The sequence below is a fragment of the Asterias amurensis genome, chromosome 2 (genome assembly GCF_032118995.1).
Source record: "Asterias amurensis chromosome 2, ASM3211899v1".
Lineage (NCBI taxonomy): Eukaryota > Metazoa > Echinodermata > Asteroidea > Forcipulatida > Asteriidae > Asterias > Asterias amurensis.
This window is the reverse complement of record NC_092649.1, coordinates 10,998,040-11,020,300: the sequence shown is the minus strand read 5'-3', so window position 1 is coordinate 11,020,300 and position 22,261 is coordinate 10,998,040. Positions and strand designations below refer to the sequence as shown.

Below are 22,261 nucleotides of genomic sequence, written 5' to 3'. Positions count from 1 at the left end.
GTGGTGTGTGGATGGGTATGTGCATGGAGGAAGGCACATGGGTGTGTTGAAGGTTTGAAGGTCGTCTATCTAGGATCTAACACCGCGAACGGTACAACTGTAGGCCTTAATCAGGCCGGTGAAGTTCATAAAAAAATCTCAGCCTCCATTCTACCTGCATACTCAGACTACAACTTTAAGGGTTTGGAGTTCAGATTATGAACCGTCGTCTTCAAGGTGAGTCAAATTGTTAACGGACAAAAAACAAACATTTTACAATATATTCTGAAATGTGTTATTTTGAATCCGCCAATAATAAGTTGACTGGAAATCATTGACTGGATCCTGACATCTATGCCGTGTACACTTTTGCATAAACGGCTCACAATCGAAAGTATAAAACTTTTAGGCCCTCTTCAACATGGTATACATCATTGTTATAATAGCATGATAACACATCAAGGCTCTGGAAGTTGCAGTTCCAAAGCCTATCTTCACTTTAGTGTTTCTAAAGGTTTGGTGAAGATTTCAACAGTTCTAAAGAAGCATTATCGGACGGGGTCAGGTGGGGTCGGGTGGAATTGAAAACGATCACACATTCTCAATGCCCCCTGTGGATACACTGGTGTTCTTTCCATTGTCCATGTACTTAAAAAGGCAGTGGACACTATTGGTAATTGTCAAAGACTAGCCTTCACAGTTGGTGTATCTCAACATATGCATAAAATAACAAACCTGTGAAAATTTGAGCTCAATTGGTCGTTGGTCGTCGAACTTGCGAGATAATGAAAGAAAAAACACCCTTGTCACACGAAGTTGTGCACGTTCAGATGGTTTATTTCGAGACCTCAGGTTCTCAACTTGAGGTCTTGAAAATCAAATTCGTGGAAAATTACTTCTTTCTCGAAAACTATGGCACTTCAGAGAGAGCCGTTTCTCACAATGTTTTATACCATCAACCTCTCCCCATTACTCGTTACCAAGGAAGGTTTTGTGCTAATAATTATTTTGAGTAATTACCAATAGTGTCCATCACTGCCTTTAAGATTGTCCCTGTGGACGGTCCTTTTTTTCCTGAAGAAGGATAGAGCACACATGACATGTGTAATGATCTCTATATGCACTGTGCGATGCTGGATGATAACTATTTTTACAGTCAATATGAGCTGCGTGAAAGCCAGGTTGACCTGATCAAAATATACCAAAAGGAGACCCATTTTTAAGAATGACGGGCATAATTTCAAATAAATGGCGACCACCACATAATGTTACTGCAAAGTTACCTCAGAAGAATGAAGGGGTCTATAGAATTCTACTACTGAGTTTACATTTTGAAGATTTTCTATAACAGCTATTTAAAACTTAAAGACTCAAACTTTGAAGTTTCTTAATCCGGGTTTCAAAAATGGCAAAGGCCGTTTTAAACGTATGGTTTAACCCTTTATAAGGATGTAAGAGAAGCTTCATTTTGAGTTTATAAAAAAAACAGGTTTTTGAAGGATCTTACTTTGGCCGAACATTTTCAAAATGGCTGCAAATTTTAATCTTCAGTCCGTAAATCTTATTGTTAAAATTGTGTTAGTGTCAAAAGGTCAATTATTAACAAACATTTAGTGAGCAGAGAATTTAGGTAGGCCTATACGCTATTTCCAAAAGGATGAAGATAACGTGAGGTCCCCAAATGATCAGCTGTGCTGGATCCGGGCCACCCTCGCTAAATATTGTTTTAAATAAATAAATTATCATACATAAATCTTACTATTCATAACTAATAATAAACAACTGTTTGATTATTTAGGCTGAGTGAAGCGGGGAGCTATAACCATGGCATCTAGCATCACCAAGAAACTGGTAATTTTCAAAATTGTGAGATTATAACCCCGCAGTTCTCCGTGTATTTCAAATCATCTTACAATCAAGCCGTTGTCCTGCTGTATATGATGAACTATGATGAACGTCTGTGCCACAGATTTTGAAGAAAAAAAATTATATTCATATTTTGTTAGCTTTTGTTTAGTATTTTCAGTGATTTGAAGAAGTTTTCCTTTTACCTCCAAAGCATAGTAGGCCCCCACATCTTACACAAAACTTTGGAAAAACAAGAAGAGATTGCCGGACGGAAAGGTGCAAACGGAAACTTTTATAGTGTTTTAATTGGCCAGAAGTGCCCCACCCCATACATTAAAGGGCCAATGATACACCCCATGCCTCGTCTAAAACATTACTTTATTCTTCCGGCGCTGTGCACCACAAGGATGAGCTTGAGTTTGTGAAGAAATTACGGAGCTTTTAAAAGGGCCATAGGTGAAAAAAAAATCGGGGGGGGAATCTTCGTTCAAAATTTCGTTCAAACGAAGATTTTGTTACATTAATTATGTCCTTTTAAAAAATTCCGTAACAAATAGATGAAAACATATTTATGCTAATAGTTTCTAAAATTGTACAATAATGGATCATTATATTAAAAAAGGGACTTGTATAAGAAAGTCCCCTTGTGCAGTAACATTCATTCGTTGTTATATTCATCGTAGGTGACTTTGTCAGGCAGATGTAACATACCTCAAAAGATAAGAGTGTTTTCAACATCAAGGTCAGTATATAGCATGACTTTCGTCACTTATAAATCACTAATGAGTCTGTAATAATGTCATCTCACATTTATGAAACAAGCCATTGAGTTTTGAGAGCTTGAATATTACATAATGCAAGAGAATCTTACAAAATAACTACCTATAAAACCCTTCCTCGTAATAAGTCCTGCATGGATGTAAACGCAAAACTGATGAGGTTCAAAAGCATTGCTGTGCATTGAACAATTTGTGTGCTACAAACATTTTTGCTATTTGAGTTATGACCTTTTACTTACACATCGCGCAGCTAATTCCCACGGAGTGAAATCCCACGATTTCCTTAACTTCATGTTTCCATTTAACAATTGGTGCCATACTCCTAACCTATAAGAGTTTTGCAGTTCCCTATGAAGTATGCAAACTGAATTTACCCTTTTTAAAAAAAAGCTTAGATTGAAATAATTCAGAAACTTCTTTGTTATTGTAGACAATCTGACTTGTTACTTGATTGTCCTTCCGTCTATAGATCATCTTTCTCATCGTCGGACTATCTTCAAACCATCAGTCATGTTCCCACAATGCATTTCCAACCAGCCATTCCACAGCTACCCATCCCAACACTACAAGACACATGTCAACGTTACCTAGCAACCAAGTATGCTTTTCTCACCTCGGAGGAATACAAGAAGACGGAAATCGTGATTAATGAGTTTGAGAGAGGAGAGGGTCGGGGTGGGTAGACGTTTCTATTTGTCAAAAATGTTTGTTAAACTCTGCATTCTGTGAACATTTCTCAAAGCATGTGAAGGAAACAAATCATTTACTTTAACTTGAACACTGGGAGCTTTGCCAAAATCATCTTAAGCCCTTTTCACACTACAGAGCCATTTCCCCTTAACCCCAACGCCACCCAGCAACCGTTCTAACTATCCCATTTTCGTCTGCCGGGAGTGCTATTTCCAAGAAATAACATGCACGGTCGTTTCACACTTACGATCAAACCCCAGGAAATGTTGTGAACATGTTAGCCCATGCGAAAGTTGGGGGGGGGTAAGTTTAAACCCGCTTTTGTTCTAAAAATCTGCTTTATACCAGTAAAAACGTTTAACCTCGAGGTTAACTCCCTATAACTGAGCAGGGTTAATTATTTCCTGGGAATATTTATTTCCCGGAAATTCCCGGTAGTGTTTTTTTTTTTGTGTGAAAAGATCGACCAAAAGTTCCCGGGAATTACCCGGGAAAAAATATAGTGTTAAAATGGATTTTGAGTGCATTCCATTAGCTTCCCCGTTGACCCTGCCGGGTGTGCTCATTCAGGTTAGCCCCTGACATGAGCTAATCAAACGCCAACTTCCCCCATCATTCAACAATGCTTCTTGTGTGCCCGCCCGGAACTACTTTCTTGTTGTGCTCAGTTTCCGTCCATGGATTGACGAAAAGAGCGCAACAAAATAATCATTCTCAATTAGGCAAAACTGCAACGTTAAAATATTGTACAAGCCCACATTGAAACCAAAGTACTTGTCTCCGAATAATGTTTATTTATAATTATTTATTTGAAGTCGCTCTTTTAAGGGTGAAATTGTGTGTCAAACTTCGTGAAAGTGACCCACTGAAGTACAAATCAAATGGTGGCAATTGCGAATGTTTTTGTCGTGACGTCACACGTTGGTCAGCCCCAAGTGACCCGCTCCACAAGCATGGGCACTTAGGGCTGACCCGGGTGTGCCCCCTGAGCCCGGAGAATGACGTCAAAGCTATCCGAACGGCACCAGGGGAGACCCACCCGGGGAAGCAAATCGATTGCCCCCGTAATAGATCGATTGCCCATGGCGACATTGACCGCCATCTTTGATGACAAACTATGATACCCCTTCACGGGTGCACATTTCATCAACGATGGTGGCCACTTCAATTCTTTGGTTTGTATCGGAGGGTGGTAGTCCCCTTTGCTCATTGCATAACAATGAGTAAAATGCCCTAAAACAATAACTTAAGCTACAGTGTAATATTTTGGTTCATTTCAGAGCTAAACAAAGCATTGGTGGAGCAGAACGAGAAAAACACACACACAAGCTACATTATAGGTATTGCTTTGGTTTGCATGTTCGGCTTAATTCTTGTTGATGGAAGTTGGTGACCTTAAAAACCACTGTCATCCGGGCCCCTCTTCCGGCTCAGCTGTGTTTCCTTGATGCTTCCTCTTATTCCTATTATGTGCCTTTTATTCATGTAAGGCCTACCTTCTATCCATGTGCCTTTTATCCACGTGCCTTTTATCCATGTGCCTTCTATCCATGTGCCTTTTATCCATGCGCCTTCTATCCATGTGCCTTTTATGTATGTGCCTTTTATCCATGTGCCTTCTATCCATGTGCCTTTTATCCATGTGCCTTTTATCCATGTGCCTTTTATCCATGTGCATTTTATATATGTGCCTTTTATCCATGTGCCTTTTATTCATGTGCCTTTTATCCATGTGCCTTTTATCCATGTGCCTTTTATGTATGTGCCTTTTATTAATGTGCCTTTTATCCATGTGCCTTTTATCCATGTGCCTTTTATGTATGTGCCTTTTATTAATGTACCTTTTATTTATTTATGTACCTATTATCCAATTACTTTTTATGTACCTTTTTATCCATGTGTCTTTTATTCACGTACCTTTTATTCATCCATGTACCTTTATTTCATTTTCCTTTTATTCATGTTCCTTTTATTCGTGTACATTTTATTCGTGTACTTCGATTCCCTGATGATTTTTCTTCACACCTTGTTTCATCAATATTGATGGTTTCCCTTTTGTTTTAATTGGCTGTAAAACATAGGTCCGTGGATGGACATATACTTAACGTCCAGAGATTCAATTCTCACCACAAATGTTGCATTGTTACTGAGTGATGACTCCAGGCCAGCTTACATGCATCAGGTGAGGCTGAAAGTACATTGGTTGGTTCAAAGGGGACTGTTTTCACTATCGTTGTCTCATTGTCTTGATATATAAGTATTAGGGGTCAGTCTCACGGTAAAAAGTGCATCTTTGCACCTCTATACCCCCCCCCCCCCCCCCCTCTCTCTCTCTCACTCTAGTCGACCGAGGTCGGAATCATATTGAGGCTTGCCCATCCCTGCCTATCATTCATTAGGTTGGGAAGATGAAAGCACCCCGATGACCATATAGAAACTACATCTGTATAGCTGAGCTTCTGTCTTTCCCTGTTTCTCCTTCCATGTTTTGGTAATCTAATGATAAGCAAAGCCTCAAATTCTACACTTCAGAAGTTCTTCTGGATTTTATATTTGACAAACCTTCGTTCTTCAAATCTCTTGTCTCTCATTAGATACTTAGAGCAACAAATATCACCGTCTCGTTACTGAGGTTCTTGAAGAGTTTGAGGGAAGAAAAACTGGTACCTAATGTCGTTCATAAGAACCCAGCTCTGACTAACACTCAAGCATTTTGGCGATCTGTTGGGTAAGTTTGCATGTTTCTATCAACATAAATAATGTTTATACCTAGGCCTAACACACGATTCTAAACTGCAGCAGTGTTGTGTTTCACTTTTACATAATAAAATGTTTGGTCAGGGCACCTCTACAGAGAAAAAAAAATAATATGGTGTTCGGCGCTCTTATTTTTCTTACGTACACTCACAGCTAATGTTTGTCTTCAAATCACTTTTATTCAGGTCTATGTCTGCACATGAAGCCTACAGACACGCAGTGAAAAGCAACGTGTATCCCTTAGATATGAGTCAATTTCAACATATTTTCAATGCAACGAGAATTCCTAAACCAATCAGAGATGAGCTGTTTTGTGACGTGACCCAACGTCATGTGCTGGTGATGTGCAGGGGTCATTTGTATGTAGTTGACGTTCTAGAAGAAGATGGTAAGTTATCGTGATGGGGAAATTTCATCTGACTTTCCGAAATATGTGGCTGAAATATGCGCTCTCATGAATCAGGGTACAAATCTGAGTTTGGAAGGGTTTCCACAAACTGGGTAGGGATTGTAGAGTGAGATTGGTACCCAAATATCTTATGAACGAAAACGCGTGTAAATTCGCCGCTTTCATACCTTTGCGTGGAGTACATGCTGTATGCTGCTATTGATGACGATGTGGTAACTTTTGAATGTTTTTTTTTTGACGCTGTTGTGACAACGAGACGGTAAGCTACGCTGTGAATGTGCGTCGCGAAAATGTTTGGGATGAAAAAAATAACAAATAAATAACAGACAAACACATCAGAAGTTCTTCGGTAACATTGAAAAACATAGAAAAAACTTCTTTTTTTTTGCTTCATTTGTATAGCGTATCGATACAAATCGGAACTTTTCGATAGCTTGTAGTCGGCCCGCCACGCTGTTTAATGCCTGGCTAGAACGCTGTCCATATCATGTCTCAGAAACTTGACCTCACAGTTGAAGTGCAGATTATGGTGCACATTTTGATGGAAGTTTTGCCGTAGGTGTTTTCTAAAGGCTGGTGTGCACCATTGGCGCACCCAGTAAAAATCTCAACCTGTTTGTACACGGGGTGCACTTGTGGTGCGTTCCATAATTTAATTGACACCAAAAGAGTACCACGCATGGACGTGGTGCGAATATTATTTGGTGCACTTTTCGAAATTTAGCAGTTATCATCAAGCATCTGGGGAGGGTAAAACCAAAATAAATATTTAAAGGAATAAACTAAAAAAAGGAATAAACTAAAAAAAAAAAATAAAAAAAAAACTATATTAGTGTAAGTTGTTGTCGCTTCTCTTGTGTTTTTGTACGTATTTTCCTTGTTGCTATTTAGAGATATCATCCATTTTCTATACAATTGCTATGTTGTAAGTTCCATGCCCCATGTGGTTTTAAACTTGTATACCAGTCGCTTTTTAATTGTTTTGTACGTATCGTTCTGTTGCTATTGGGTGTTTTTTGCCCTGCCTGTTTTTTTTTCTACAATGTTTTAAAATGTGATGTTGGCCTACAACTAAGTATTTAAATTTTCATTTTTAAAAGCAATTGTTTTTAGCATTTTCAAATTTGTATTCAAGTGCATTTTAATCCAACCGTTTTGATATTAAGGTTGCAAATTTAAATGCTATTCTATTTTAATCTGTTCTATTTCTAGACCTACCGTTATAGTCTAATAGTTTAGCCTTGCCTGGCAAGTTCAGTAGCTTCAGTTTTGACTGTTTGCACACAAACTTGTAGCTAATGTCTGCCACCCCCCCCCCCCCCACCCCACTATTTAATGAACCAAATTGTACACACAAGATGGTAGTAAGCGCTTCGTCGCTTAAAATGGGCACTATACACTGTATAAACATGTGCGCCATCACTGTGGGAACATTGTCCCAAAGTGGCACAACCAAGATTATTGTGAAGATGGTGTCATCATGTGTATTTGGTGAATAGTGATCTCGTCAGGGGATGTAATCTGTCCTTATCAACCTTGTTGCCTTTATCGTCTTCATCAGGGAGTATTGTATCTGGACAGAGCATCCAAGCTCAGCTTCAGTTTATCTTTGATGATTCTGCATCCTCTCCACCACAGGATCATCCTGTCGGTTTCTTGACCACACAAGACCGTGACACGTGGGCACATCTTCGGAAGCACATTGTAGAATTATCTAAAGGTGCGTAAGTATTATGCATAAGGTGCTGAAACATCACAAATGAGTGTATGGTTAACACAAATATAAGATGCATACACATCAAGTCAAAATCTTAACTCAACATTGTTTTGCTTTGTTTGGATGTTCACAAGCAGCCGCACCACACATCTAATAACACGTTTTTTGTTTTTTTGTTTTGTTTAACATTGAAGTGTCATAGTGATCAGTTGCACACATTCTTGTCCTTTAACTGAAAAAAGTGTTATTTTGTTAAAAATAAACAGATAACCAAGACAACATGACGCTGATAGATTCAGCTCTGTTCTGCCTGTGTCTGGAGGATGACTCAAAAAACGATAACTTGGAAGGCTTACTCTGGAGGGGAACGTTTGGAAATGCTGACAATAGGTGAGTGATTGAACATTCAATTCAGGCCCTACCCCACAATGGAATCTACCTATGGATATGCTCATATTGACCCATTTCACCTGACGTCATCATCATCAGAAAAATCTCGAATGCACCATACTGGTGGGCAATTTCACTGTGCGTTTTCATATATAACTCTATGCTGTGCGTTATGCAGTGAAGTGTGCATTTTATGCGAAGCGGCGTTAATACACGTAAACCTAAACTGCCCACCAACATGCATGGTGAGCGTGGCATCAGTCGCCGCGTGTGACGTGCGTGCAAGGGGTCAATAGACCTTTTCGCAAATACCGGGGCGCGCACGTAAAGCTTGGAATTAGGTGCATTGTGGTCTTGCTGGTATCCAAATTTGATCCATATAATATATCCCACAATGCACCTCATTCAACAGTCTGCGCTTGCGCATTGGTATTTGCGATAAGGTCTATATACGCCTCTCTTAATATTTATGCATGAGGTACATCACACTACTAACTCAAAACGAGGCGATGGGCGCAGCCACTGCAAGTGATGGGGGAAGTGCGCCCATAGCCTCATTTTGGGTAAGAATTATGACGTCATGCATAAGTATTAAGAGAGGCGTATAGAATGATGGCCAAGTGTGTGTTCTACCCTTGATCATTGAGTCTGCGAAGTGAGTGAACCACACACAAAATACACAACTGCCATCCTAAAGAATTTATTTTTATAATGGGATGTATTTGTCTAGGCAGCTTCACTGAGTCTAACCAACTCATTGTGGGAACTCAAAACGCAATTGGGAAGGAAATCCAAAGCATCTCTTCTGGCTGATATGAGCCTCAACAACTCCAAAACTCATCTCAAATTCATAAACAGATTTTTAGACGAATGTTGAATTCGGAACTCAAAACGCAATTGGGAAGGAAATCCAAAACATCTCATATGGCTGTTATGAGCAGCCTAAGCCACTCCAAAACTCGTCTTAAAATTCAAAAACAGTTTTGTAGACGAATGAATTTTTCCTAGCTCTAAAAAAAGTACACCATCAAGTTTGGCCTGGTCTTATATAGGTACACCATTTTAGTCAACGTCCGGTGGTTTTGGTTGCTGCTGATCAGCTGCAGTGTTGGATCATAGGGGATATAATATAGAAAGGATCCTACAAAACATCCAGAAGGATTTTACTTTAAAAAATAGATATAAATGCAGATAATGTCAAATATCCATCATCCAGCTCAACCACAACCAGTAGTCTAGCCTTGATCAAGGCTGTTGCCGTACTGTTCCCCGGCCCGGTTCGCGGTACACGCATGCAGTGCATACACAAATGTACATTACCATACATTGTACAGCGAGAACAGTATAGCGTAGTCGTGAGAACGGTCGTGTCTTTGTATTTTCAACCTCATACACGTGGCTCAAATAACAGCCTTGATGGGTTTGTAAAGCTTTATCGGAATTCCGATAAAAGGGTATTCATGATGTGGGCGTGTCATTCTAAACATTGGCCAATCACAGGCGCGATTGAGAATGACGTATTACTTCTAGCAATCATGCCACGTCCATGTGTGTATGTGTGTGTGTGTACGCTGTACGCTAGCTATATGTACATATGTACTGTACTACGTGCTTTTTATAGCAGTGTCGGGAGCGTGGTGTATATTAGCTATGATTGTAAGGGGTCTGAATGCGCTGCTGGACGGGTGAGCCGGACATGACTCGCCCGGTCGGTAATGGTGTTGAACAACTTCGAACAACTTGCGTTGTCTTGCGTTTCATTATAACACGAGGACTAGCATCATAATTACAACGTAGCTGGTAGATTTGTCCCAGAATTGGAAGCTGCTGTACTATAAGTGTAACGTTGTAGTGTAGTACTAGTATGTCAAGAGTTAGTTTATGAAATTGAACTTTATTTGTAGTTAATGTTCAGCCACACGCCATCTTCTACCGTCTGTCGACAACACATATTTTCGATCCCCAACTTTGATTTACCGCGAGAAACGTAATGAATAATATATGTCTACATTAATACAAAATAAAAAGCTGTTTTTTTTTATCTCATCTGGTCTGTGTTTGTGCTTCAAGGGGATGGAATGTGTTGTACTGTCATATGCCCAACACCGAAGAATTCTTACCAAGTAGCCATCTTGCCGGAAACCCATGACACCTGGATACTTTTTTAACCTTTCTCAAACACATTTCACATGGTCTAATTTTCTTCCTTCTATTTCTAAACCCATGATTGATGCATTAAACGCGGCTGTTATATTTTGTTGAAAGTTTCTGTAGTTGTGTTGCAAATTATACACCACTGATTTCCAGCGACTTACAGTTTTGTTTTACTAGTAGGGATTTCTCCCTCGCCCGCCGCCATTGTTGCAACTATACTACAGCCACTGCTTGTTTACAATACGTCGACGAGCACATGTGTGCGAGTGCTTGCAGAACAACGTTGTGATTGACATCGCAGCGAGAGTTTATAGGTCAACCAACAACCAATGAGAACGGGTTGTTAGTAAACATTAGCATAATGACTCCGCCCTAAATTTTGGCAGATACAAAACCATCAAGGCGCTACTTGGGAAAGTACCCATGTACCGTAAGTGTACCATATACAGATGGTACATGTACATGTACAGTACGTATGTGTACATACGCTGTACACGTATTATATGCACTGTGTGCGCTGGCGGAATTCAGTGATGGGGACTGGGATTTTGCAGGTCGCGGCTGGCTGTAGCGCCTTGATCAAGGCTACCATTAGTCTAGCCTTGCTCAAGGCAGTCGAATTATTCACTCCGAAAAAAGACCGCCGCTGTATAAAAACTCACCCGTATTCACTGTGTGTAAAACCCACCCGTATTCACTGTGCGTAACATCGCACGACACGATGCCCCCGTACACTATCCGCATGCGGAGGCCGTCAGGCCGACAGCCTTGTAGGATCTGTGTTGAAGCCACTGACCTCATTACTATAAAAAGCGAAGAGTTCCCACGGTCAGCTCATTACCATAATGCCCGCGAAAGACGAGACATGTTAACCTCACACACCACCACCACGGACGCATGATAGGGTCCAAAGGTCGTGATAAGGGAAGTGCGTGATTGGACGTCAAAATGAATAATTCATTTGCCTCACATCCTGTGTTGTCTGATAGGTCTGACGAACGATATACATATTCATGAGCTGCATACTAGCATATCTTCGAGCCCCCCCAATTTCGTCCACTATTGGAATTTTTTCAATACAACACATTAAAACGGGAAGATACAGATCCGACAAGGCTGTCGGCCTGACGGCCTCCGCATGCGGTTAGTGGTGTACGAGTGCGATGACTTGTGTGAACAGTATTCGTGCGATGTGACAGTGTGTATACGGGTTGGTCATTCGGTGTGATCGCACACACCATGCACTGGGTATACGGCGGGTGGGTTTACAGCTGCGTCTTTTCGGAGCGAATAATGCGCCTGCCTTGAGCAAGGCTACCATTAGTCCAGCATTCATTTTAAAACAGAGAATACTGTACGAAACGTCGTTACCACACGGGCTCTTCTATGAGCCAACACTCACAAAATTAATGAGATATTTACACATGGTTGTACCCGAAAGTTTACTATAAGTTTGTTCCTATTAATACACACCATGCAAAGCTTTAAACAATAGGCCATACTCATCTTAATCTTTGTCCTAAATTGCAAAGGCACTAAATATAACGTAAACTGATTCTCATTATTTTAAAGAGGAACCCGTCAGTATACTCCCGTCTAGAATCCCCATCCAACCTCAATTTGTAAAAATGACAAAAAAACAGAAGGGATTCACCGTGAAAGTCTTTGGAAAATGTTTTAAAATGGTATCTCCTCGTTGATGGTTAGGTGGTTGGATAAAACAGTTAAGCTCATTATAACAAAAGCTGGACGCACACTTCTCAACTGCGACCATTCGTCCCTGGATGGAATGACAATGTCAACAATTACAACCGAGGCCTTTCAAGATTCTATCGACCGACCTGCTGTGTCACCAGAGGGCGCCATTAGCAACGCAGATCACTCAAAGACAGTCAGGAAGGTGATCCCTGATGTCCTTTTATTCTTTAAATTTGTGATTCTTCCTTGTAAATAAAAATAAAATAATTTAAGAATTAATATGAAATGAGGTTTTTTTTCTTCATAGTCACAAGTAAGAGTGTTTTCTCCACGTATTCTTACAGATCCACAGTATATGAATGTTTGTGGAAAACTATTTACAATTATTTTAAGGTAATCCAAATCAATAGGTTGGGAAACATTCTGCCAATAAAGTGCTGTAGTTTTCAAGGGATTCCTAACAAAAACTTATCTCAGAACAGTTCATTGAAACGAGGAGTCGGGTGAAAAAAATAATGATTACAAAACTCTAGCTCCATTTTTATTTCATGTTTAGTTAGAGCATTATGAAAAGTTCAAGTTGTCTTCAATGAGTGACCATACCCGCATCTTTGTCGAATGTCGATAGCTGGCCAGACTCGAGCATAAATGACCTTTTACTTTATCCCCAGCTTGAGTTTAACTTCGATACCGTTATTCGCCAAGGAATTGAGAAGGCCAAAGTTGATCACATACAAAACAACCAGCTAAACGTGCAGTCTTTGGACTACAAGAAATATGGATCTACCTTCCTGAAAGAGTGCAGACTGAGCCCAGACGCCATAGCACAACTGGCCATGCAGGTGTGTCATTAATCATTATAGTTTAGTGACTGATGTTTCACTGGAAGAAGCACATAGCTCAACCACCACCAGCAGTCCAGCATTCTCCTGAAGACGAGCAGAGTATACTGTTCGAAACGTCGAGACCAAACCGTCTCTTCTCAGAGCCAACACTCACACAAAAGAGACTTACACATGGTTGTACCTGCAAGTTTACTATTAATTATAGTTTCTTCCTAAGAAGTATTGTTCATTCAAGGAAGATGTATTATTTCTCAAACACCATAAAGTATAGTGATGCTCTTGACGGGAATAATTCCAGATAACTGCAAACCTTTGTTCTCGTTAAAACACAGATAGCCTATCATCGAGTAAATGGCAACATACCAGTAACCTTTGAGTCTTGCAGTACAGCCCTCTACAAACATGGTCGTATAGAATTAATCTTTCCTGCCACATCAGAGACCAAGAGGTGCGCTGAGGCATTCAATGGAAACACTTCAGTCAGTCTAGCAGAGAAAGTCAGTTTGCTTAAAGCATGTTCTGATAAACATAGACAGCTCGCTGCAGAGGCAAAGGCTGGTAAGTCATAACTTAGACCGCTAACGGAACCACGGCTTCGGCTCCAGATTCGGCTCAGGCTAGCTTGGCCCCGCGGGTGTTTTGGCAAAATTGCGCGTGCTTCGCGTACGCGTTTTGGGCTTCAGACGAGAAAACGGAGCCTGAAGCCGAATCCAAAGCCGATGACGTGGTTTCGTAAAGGGCCTACACAACCCCATCTTTGTTTGCTCCCTGTTCACAATATTCTCCAGGGCCAAGTGCTATTTAAGGAGCTTGGATGAGAATGAAGCACCACATGATTTTTAAACATTAACCTTGAGTACTTGAACGACATTAATGCTCTTTGTTTTGTTCCATTCTGATCAGGTCAGGGTTGTGATTGCCATGTCTATGCGTTAGTAACATTGGCAATGAAAACGGGAATGTCCATCCCTAGTGCCATCCAGAACTCTTCCTTTGCAGATCCAGAAATCACGCTGTCATCAGGCACAACAGGGACACATATTGGTCTTGATTGTGCAGCATATCCCCCCGAGACATCTAGTGGAATAGGGGTGGCATATATTGTGGGAAAAGAAGCCATGCGATGGATATGTACAAGCTATAAGACATCCCCAAGCCTGTCAGGCTTTGTAGAAGGTATCCAACAAGCATTTGACGAGATTCATGAAGTCTTGGAAAAAAACAGCAAATGACGTTTTGAAAGTTGATCACATTGCGGTACACACACAATAGTAAACTGCTATAATCACGAAAGTTATTATAAAAATTCATGAATGGAAATATCAGTGTTAAACAACTTTAAATGACCCTAGGTGAAATATTAAAGTCTCGGCTTTTTGTCTATTAAAGTCTCAGCTTTTTGGGGAAATCCTTGGATAATTTTGTGCAGTATTTCTTGTGTTCTTTTTTTGTGTTTATCTTATTTCATTGTCTTTTCTCATTTTCATATGTATGTAATTTTGACATGTTCTTGCTGTATTTTTATCCGAATAAATTCGATCAATAAATCAATAAAAATCACTAATCAAGTCATTATTTTCAAAGTGAAATTACCTTGGGAGTCAAATTACTTGATATAAGAGCGTTCCACATTAAATAAGACTAAGAGGGGAACTGGTCGCCGATTGTTGTTACAGGTATTTTTCAAAATATATATTGGATGATGTGTATGTGGAGACTAGTGTTGGTACCGACACGGGAAGGAGACCCGGGGTGGATTTCACAAAGAGTTTGAGACCTCAAGTTTAGAACATTAAGGTCTCGAAATCAACCATCTAAACGCACACAACTTCGTGTGACAAGGGTGTTTTCTTCTTTCATTATTATCTCGCAACTTTGATGACCGATTGAGCTCAAATTTTCACAGGTTTGTTATTTTATGCATATGTTGAGATACACCAACTGTGAAGGCTAGTCTTTGACAATTACCAATAGTGTCCACTGCCTTTAAGAGCTTAAGTATTAGAGACATGTATCAATTAATGAGTTGTTTAAGGACTCAAATAATATTAGACAATAGCCGGGAACATAGAGAAGTCACTTAGAAGATCAAATTATTGGGAAATAAACTTATTTATTTTAAAAATGTATACTTTGATTGTGTGGTATTATTATGGGCCCAATCGCTCCCTTGGGATAAAATCTTTTTCCACGCACTTAACAAAAAGTTAGCTAATTAGAATATAAATCAATTACTGTGTAACTAATGAACCTAAAATAATTGTAAAATAGAGAAAATGTTTAATAAACTTTCCATGAGAGTACAGTCCACCATCTACAGAAGACCTGAATGTTTGATACTTTTCGAAGTTGGGCTCTACACCCCAAGCCAATAAGGCTACCGCCCATATAAAAATAAAAACAAGAAATTGCTTAGAACTCTGGATCTGAAAATCCTATCATGACAAACGAAGTGTCTAGAACCATGTTGAAATCATGGTTGGTGAATTATGATTAGCCTGGCTTATTCTGAATTATGTACGTAAACACTTGTGCAAAACGTGCCAATTACTAACTCTGCACAACGTGTGAGAGGTGTGTGAACAAATGTCTACGCTATAAAACAGACGTAAAAAATGACAACACCGATGACAGAGTCCTTGTTTCGTCGGGCGTTATATTTGGTTTTTACAAACTAATAGAACTTATTTTTTGGCTAGTACAAGGGCTGAACTAATTGTTCATGGTGTAGGCTTTTAAAAGTCTTTTCAGGCTTTTGAATACATGTTTTCTAAAAGCAAAACGAAAACACGAATCGGACTCAATTATAAGGAAGAATATAATGTCGATTTCGTGAACAAAATCAATAGTGACTTCGCTTACCAAAAAACAACAAGTATGATAAACCAATGGGTGTCCTCAATTTACGTCATTGAGCAACTATAACACATGCAGCTGCAGCAGTAAGGCCAAATTAATAAACAAAACATGTGTAGCGTCCCTCCCTGCGTCCTATTTAGAGGATATCCCCCCGCCCCCCCCCCTTTTATGAAAACAAAATAATAATTTAATGAAACAAAAAAGAGAGCAAAACTATCTCAGACGAACAAATAAAATGTGAAAAGTCGTCGGTTATCCTTAAAAAAGTGTATGGCGGCCATTTTGAAAAATAAAAAACAAAAAAAACACTCCTTCCTTTTTTTTAAAGGCAGTACGCTAAACCAGTTTTGGATTCATTTGGCCTAATGAAGATGTGCATCCCATGTTAACCTTAGTCTGCTGAACATTTTTAATCACTTACGTGCACGGCCTTCAATTATCAGTTAATCGTACATATAAAATGACGAATTTGAAGAGAACAATTCTGGAAAAAATGCTTTGTTTATTTCATCATTTTTTATTTATTGATGTTGATTGGTTAAAAAACGACAAGATAGTCAGCAGAGTAAGACATGTACAAGAAAACCCAACAATGTCTCAATGTTAAAGTTAATAGTTTAGACATGCATTTGTTTTTGTTTAAGACCACGTTTTTTGAGTTCAGTGTATGGCAAAGTACTACTGCATATACTTGCACAAAAGTTCACCCATAAAATTATACATGGTGTATACAATTTATGTTAACTGAGACATAGTCTCTAAATGCGGCCCGTTCCACAAAACGCACTATGATTTATATTAAATAATCTGTTTCTAAATTATGTTATTAGCAGTAATCATACTACAGCTAACCTAATTTATTTTGCAAAAAAGTGCTAAAACATGTTTAAATGCAACAATACATACATCTGTAAAATTTCAGAAATGTAAAGCCGTTGAAATAAGCAAACTAAAGCACAAGTTGTTTACATAAGTTTGCTCCACAGTAAGCAGTGCTAAGCAATTGGCCACCCAGATACGTGTGTAATTAATGGCATACATCATCATTTTGGTCGGGTGTCCTGTCCTCTCTGGGGTTTGATTGGGTTTTTATGGTACCATACTTTTTTCCCTGGCAGCCTCAGTGTGGATGGAATAAAACAACCACATCGCTGTTCCATGAATAGGTCATTAAAGGAACACGTTGTATTGGATCGGACAAGTTTGCCTCGAAATTGCGTGGTTTTCCTTTTACTCTGCGAACTAACACGGTCGGCCATTTATGGGAGTCAAAAATTTGACTCCCATAAATGGCCGACCGTGTTAGTCGACGAGGTAAAAGGAAAACCGTGCATTTTCGAGGCATGTTTGTGTGGATCATTGTATTCTACTTTTACAACACATTTCTACCCATATGCATTTTATAACAAACGTATACAAACGCTTTTCAAAGACCAACTCGACCGATCCAAGGCAACGTGTTCCTTTAACCGTCACATTCCAAGTACTGATACACTGATTGGTCAACCCCAACTCCTAATACAAGACTTAAATAAAGTATGACTGTCCCAGTGATAAGCAATTGTCAGTTGGGCTTACAGTCATCAATCCTCCAATTTCAGGAAAAAGGACTCAGGAGGGTTACGGTCAAGCCATACAGCTCATGTGCAATGTTGAAGTTTCTATATCTCAGTTTGGATAGGTTGTGATTGAATACCCTTTTGTTGCTTAGCACGTTATAGTTGATGCTTTCTCATAGTACTTATGATGAGACTACAGGCCTGGAATTTCATCTTCGAAAGGGCAAGCCATTTTCATTTGGCAAAGGGCAAGAACAGGGGCAACGGAGGCCATGTCCTGAAACTATATGTCCTTTGAAACCATACCTCGGGGCTGGGTTTGGCCTTTTGGTTTTGAGCGCTCTCCACCCTTTTGAAGCCCCATACAAAAGCACACACTTTCAAAATACTTTCCAGTCGTGTAAGCCGTGCTTTTTAAAAGGGCTTACAACTCAAATAGGACATTTTGTGCAGATCTCCGACTTAAAAACAACTAAGCCAACATTATTTACAATACGTATGTTTTATGAGTCTGAAAGACAAAGAAAACGGTCTCTGAATGACCAAAATAAAGACAATTTAAACCCAAATACAGAAGTTTTAATATACCGATGAAAATATTGCCACTTAAAGTTCCTAGTTGGGGAAACTAATTGGGTAAGATGATCTACATGCACATTAACATCAAATTGAAATTATTATATATTTCTGTTACTGAAACCAGTGATTTCCTACACATGAATATGGACTAGTCCTAATATGGACAAAGTACTATTTTTCGTATAAAAAAAGAGTATAAAGGCAAGAACATAGAACTACGACACCATTAAGCCTATTGAACATGAACACAAGACAGTGTCCTAATGACTGTTTACAATGTACACAGTACAAACATTCCCAAACCCTTTAAAGGCAGTGGAATCTATTGGTAATTACTCAAAATAATACCTAGCATAAAACCTTACTTGGTAATGAGTAATGGGGAAAGTTTTTGAGAAAAAAGTGATTTTTTATTTCGAGATCTCAGAATTCGATGAGGTTTCGGAATCAACTTGCATCTGAAGCACACAACTTTGTGTGATAAGGGTGTTTTTTCTTTCATTATTATCTCGCAACTTGGACGACCAAGTTGAGCTCAAATTTTCACAGGTTTGTTATTTGATGCATATGTTGAGATATACCAAGTGAGAAGACCGGCCTTTGACAATTACCAATAGTGTCCTGTGTCTTTAACATACAACTTACAGTTTACTTTAAATAAAACAAGTTATGGTGTGTGTTCTCCTCAGAGACACTTGACTGCCAATAATCTGAACAACCGGTTTGAAGGGCAAGTGATTATTTATTGTTTCCTATTTATCGGTGTCAACATATTCAAAATAGTACATAGAGTTCTGATGTGAAAGTGTACATTTTGAAGATGATTTGAACATATCCAAAGGCATTGGTCATTAATTTACCAATCTATGACTCTACCCTTTGAAGGCAGTGGACACTATTGGTAATTACTCAAAATAATTGTTAGCATAAAAACTTCCTTGGTAAAGAGCAATGGAGAGCTGTTGATAGTATAAAACATTGTGAGAAACAGCTCCCTCTGAAGTAACGTAGTTTTTAAGGGAAGTAATTTCTCACTAAAATATGAGACCTCAGCTGAGGTCTCGAATTCAAGCATCTGAAAGCACACAACTTGTCATGCTTGTGCGACAACAGTGTTTTTTTCTTCGACTATTCTCTCGCAACTTCGACGGCCAATTGAGTTCAAATGTTGACAGGTTGGTTATTTTATGCATATGTTGGGATACACCAAGTGAGAAGACTGGATTTGACAATTATCAAGGGTGTCCAGTGCCTTTAAAGGAATTGATTTCATAAGGAAAAAAACAGTGGAGAGTAGGAATTACATGTACACTTATTGTAAAGAAATCCACAATGGACTACTTTGAAAATGTTGAAAACTCTAGACCCCTTGGTGTATTTCAGGAATCAGTATACTTCATTCCATTTGGGGTTTGGTTTGACTGTTCATGTGGCAAGCAAAAAGTATTTGAATATAATTATGAACAGGGTCCAATTTCATAGCGCTGTTTAACGGTAAGCAAGCTTCAAGCTTACTGTGGGAGAAAAATTTGCTAAGGTGTTAGTGTATTTCACACGTTTGCAAGAAAATTAGGCGCTCATCTTGCGCGTTGACCATGGATTTGCCTTGTGACATCATTTATTGGTATGCACTAAGCACCGGAAGGTTAACATTCCTTTTTGTGTGCTTACGGTTAGCAGCGCTATTAAAAGGAAATCAGACAGTAAGCACAAAATTAGCCGATAAGCATCTCAATGAGATTGGGCCCTAATCTGGAGTACGTAAATCCGTTAGCAAAATCTTGTAGAGGAAGTATTAGTACAGTACATCCTGTTATATTTTCTTGCCTGGTTTTCTTTCTTCAAGACCGCGCCTGCTCCTCTAGACCCAGCTGGTAGAGGAGGATCCCCATGGGTGTTCTCTTGAGTCCCAGTGACTCAAGCTTCTTGCTCATTTTGTTCTTAACGTTGCGCATTCTCATGGAGGCATGAATAAAGATAACTGGACATAAATATAAAACATAAAAACAAATTTATTATTTCATGTTATGTTTGTGCTGAGGTAAGGTGCTGGCTTCTTATTCGAGGGTTATAAAGCTTTGGTGTTTGTGACTGCGTTTATTGTAAATCAGAACAATCAAAACAACTGCAATGTGTTATTACAAAAAAGCAAAAGTAAGATAATTTTAAGAACACTGAAAAGTCTGAAGGCTTTTGGGTTTTCTTTTTATTGGGAAGCATTTTGCCATTTCTTTATTTATTTGTTTTCAACTGAGACAGTTTTTAAGGAGGTTGTAATAAAAAAAGAATCCACCGACTGAGTTTGTCTTTTGAAGGAAACATGTACCAACATCGAAGGCTCAAATTTGTGAAGAAAAGCAATGAGATCGCAATGCTTATAGCTCAACATTTTACTGGAACAGTTTTTCCAAAGTGAGAAATGTAACTTTTACACAGTCTAAAATATATAAAATATAAACAATAATTTAAAAAAAAGAAGAGAAGAATAATCTCTTTTATTTGTAGGGTGACTTTTCTTCCAAACTCAACAGAATTAAAAGCTTTATTGTCAAACTCAAAATCTGAAATAGACCACCGCACTCGTTCCATCGTGACTTTACCGGCCTAAAGCTAAAATCACTGGCCTCAGGCCTACGGACTATTGTTAATTTCAATCAAGCTCTGAATTATACAACTTCAGACTCTACATGTACTCACTTGCAATTGGAAGTGTAACACCCCATACAAAGACCAACAGACCACCAAACACCTTCAATAAGAGAAAGCAGCAAACCAAGACGAGCAGGAAACAGATAAAAGGATGACTCCTCTTGAATCGCTGCATCTCAGAGCGGTTATTTGTGGTGTAGATGAAGATAGCAAAGATGACGACCATGGTCAAGATGCCGACTAACATTGCTCTGGGATTCATCGTCCTAAGGATTAAAGGACAATAACATAATTGCCAGGTCAAATATATTAAAGGGAAGGTACATGTATGGTAATTGTAATAAAATGGAAAGATTGGGTATCATACCCAATCCGCGACGAACGTGTGCAGATAGTTCTACACGTTTGTCCTGGGAAAAAAAAAAGTGCACAATCGGGGGACAATCGGCATATCGGCATTAGCGGTAAAAGAGCGGTAGTTGAGAAAATTCACACTCAAAATTCACTTGATTTTTACTCAATCAAAACCTGTGATACCTATTTCAACAATATTAAGTGTAGGGCTATCTGCAACTTCTGAAGCATTAGATCGGTAAGTTTCATGATGCAGATTGTGCTTTTCAAGGAAGGGAAAGATTTTGATATCACATTATCAGTGGTGCTGGGGCCAAGGTACGGAGTGGATTGGACCGATTTATGGGTTTATATACAGACAATTAAATTACATGGACGTCATTATTTAACAAAAGGGATTTTATAAATACAATGATAGGGTGAGCAAAATACATGCCATGGAACTGGGTGTCGCCCCTCCCCCGGTACCCCGCCCCTTCGTCGCTGCTGCGCCGTGTCAATCATTCAAAACATTGAGTTTGACAGGCAGGCGTAATTAAATTTCAGAATATCAATCAGTCCACAGCGACCCAATTCAGTGTGATCTATACTCACCCGACTATAAGAAATGCCAGCACAGCAGTCAGTATATAGTTGCATTGGTAATACAGGAGGTTGTCTATCACACGGTTGGTCCATCTTGTTAAATTATTAAAGGCAGGGGTAGAGAACCGAGCCGACTCCAGGAGAAAATCATTCAACGATCGCAAGGGAGGTACTTCCACATCGTCCATTTTTGCAGTTTTCTGTAGTTGTGTCAGCTTAGCATGGTGCCCTTTCATTTAATTACCGTTTTCTAACTTGCGGCGACTGGGTAAAGACCACATAGTTGGTGTTGATTTGTGGTTTAAAGTTGTACAAGTCGCCTTATTATTTTGTTGTGTCAAATTGTGCTGACTGAGGAAAACACCTTGAATAGCATAAATTGAATGAAAATTTACCAAATTGTGAATACT

At 39.2% G+C, this 22,261-nt stretch overlaps 2 protein-coding genes across 2 annotated transcripts; one reads left to right on the top strand and one right to left on the bottom strand.

The window, feature by feature from the left end:
• The first annotated feature begins 40 nt into the window (after nucleotides 1-40).
• On the top strand, nucleotides 41-18,120 carry LOC139934059 (carnitine O-palmitoyltransferase 2, mitochondrial-like). Its single transcript, XM_071928352.1, has 14 exons — nucleotides 41-216; nucleotides 1,778-1,830; nucleotides 2,511-2,569; nucleotides 3,076-3,281; nucleotides 4,577-4,636; nucleotides 5,378-5,478; nucleotides 5,891-6,024; nucleotides 6,239-6,441; nucleotides 8,024-8,182; nucleotides 8,446-8,569; nucleotides 12,431-12,623; nucleotides 13,093-13,263; nucleotides 13,599-13,824; nucleotides 14,170-18,120. The coding sequence occupies exons 2-14, from the start codon at nucleotides 1,804-1,806 to the stop codon at nucleotides 14,496-14,498; spliced, it is 1,992 nt and encodes a 663-aa protein (XP_071784453.1). The 5' UTR covers nucleotides 41-216; nucleotides 1,778-1,803; the 3' UTR covers nucleotides 14,499-18,120.
• Nucleotides 16,624-22,197, bottom strand: LOC139934061 (PRA1 family protein 3-like). The gene is made up of 3 exons (XM_071928354.1): nucleotides 21,861-22,197; nucleotides 20,961-21,178; nucleotides 16,624-20,244 (listed from the first exon to the last, which is right to left on the bottom strand). The coding sequence occupies exons 1-3, from the start codon at nucleotides 22,085-22,087 to the stop codon at nucleotides 20,105-20,107; spliced, it is 585 nt and encodes a 194-aa protein (XP_071784455.1). The 5' UTR covers nucleotides 22,088-22,197; the 3' UTR covers nucleotides 16,624-20,104.
• Between the last annotated feature and the right edge of the window lie 64 nt (nucleotides 22,198-22,261).

Excerpts from the sequence above, each read along its gene's own strand:
- LOC139934061 (XM_071928354.1), bottom strand. The coding sequence starts at position 22,087 with ATGAAAGGGCACCATGCTAAGCTGACACAACTACAGAAAACTGCAAAA. Across the intron at positions 21,179-21,860 it reads CTGGCATTTCTTATAGTCGG|GACGATGAATCCCAGAGCAA; the intron begins GTGAGTATAGAT and ends TTTAATCCTTAG. Across the intron at positions 20,245-20,960 it reads TGTTACACTTCCAATTGCAA|TTATCTTTATTCATGCCTCC; the intron begins GTGAGTACATGT and ends ATTTATGTCCAG.
- LOC139934059 (XM_071928352.1), top strand. The coding sequence starts at position 1,804 with ATGGCATCTAGCATCACCAAGAAACTG. Across the intron at positions 5,479-5,890 it reads GGCCAGCTTACATGCATCAG|ATACTTAGAGCAACAAATAT; the intron begins GTGAGGCTGAAA and ends GTCTCTCATTAG. Across the intron at positions 8,570-12,430 it reads TTTGGAAATGCTGACAATAG|GTGGTTGGATAAAACAGTTA; the intron begins GTGAGTGATTGA and ends GTTGATGGTTAG.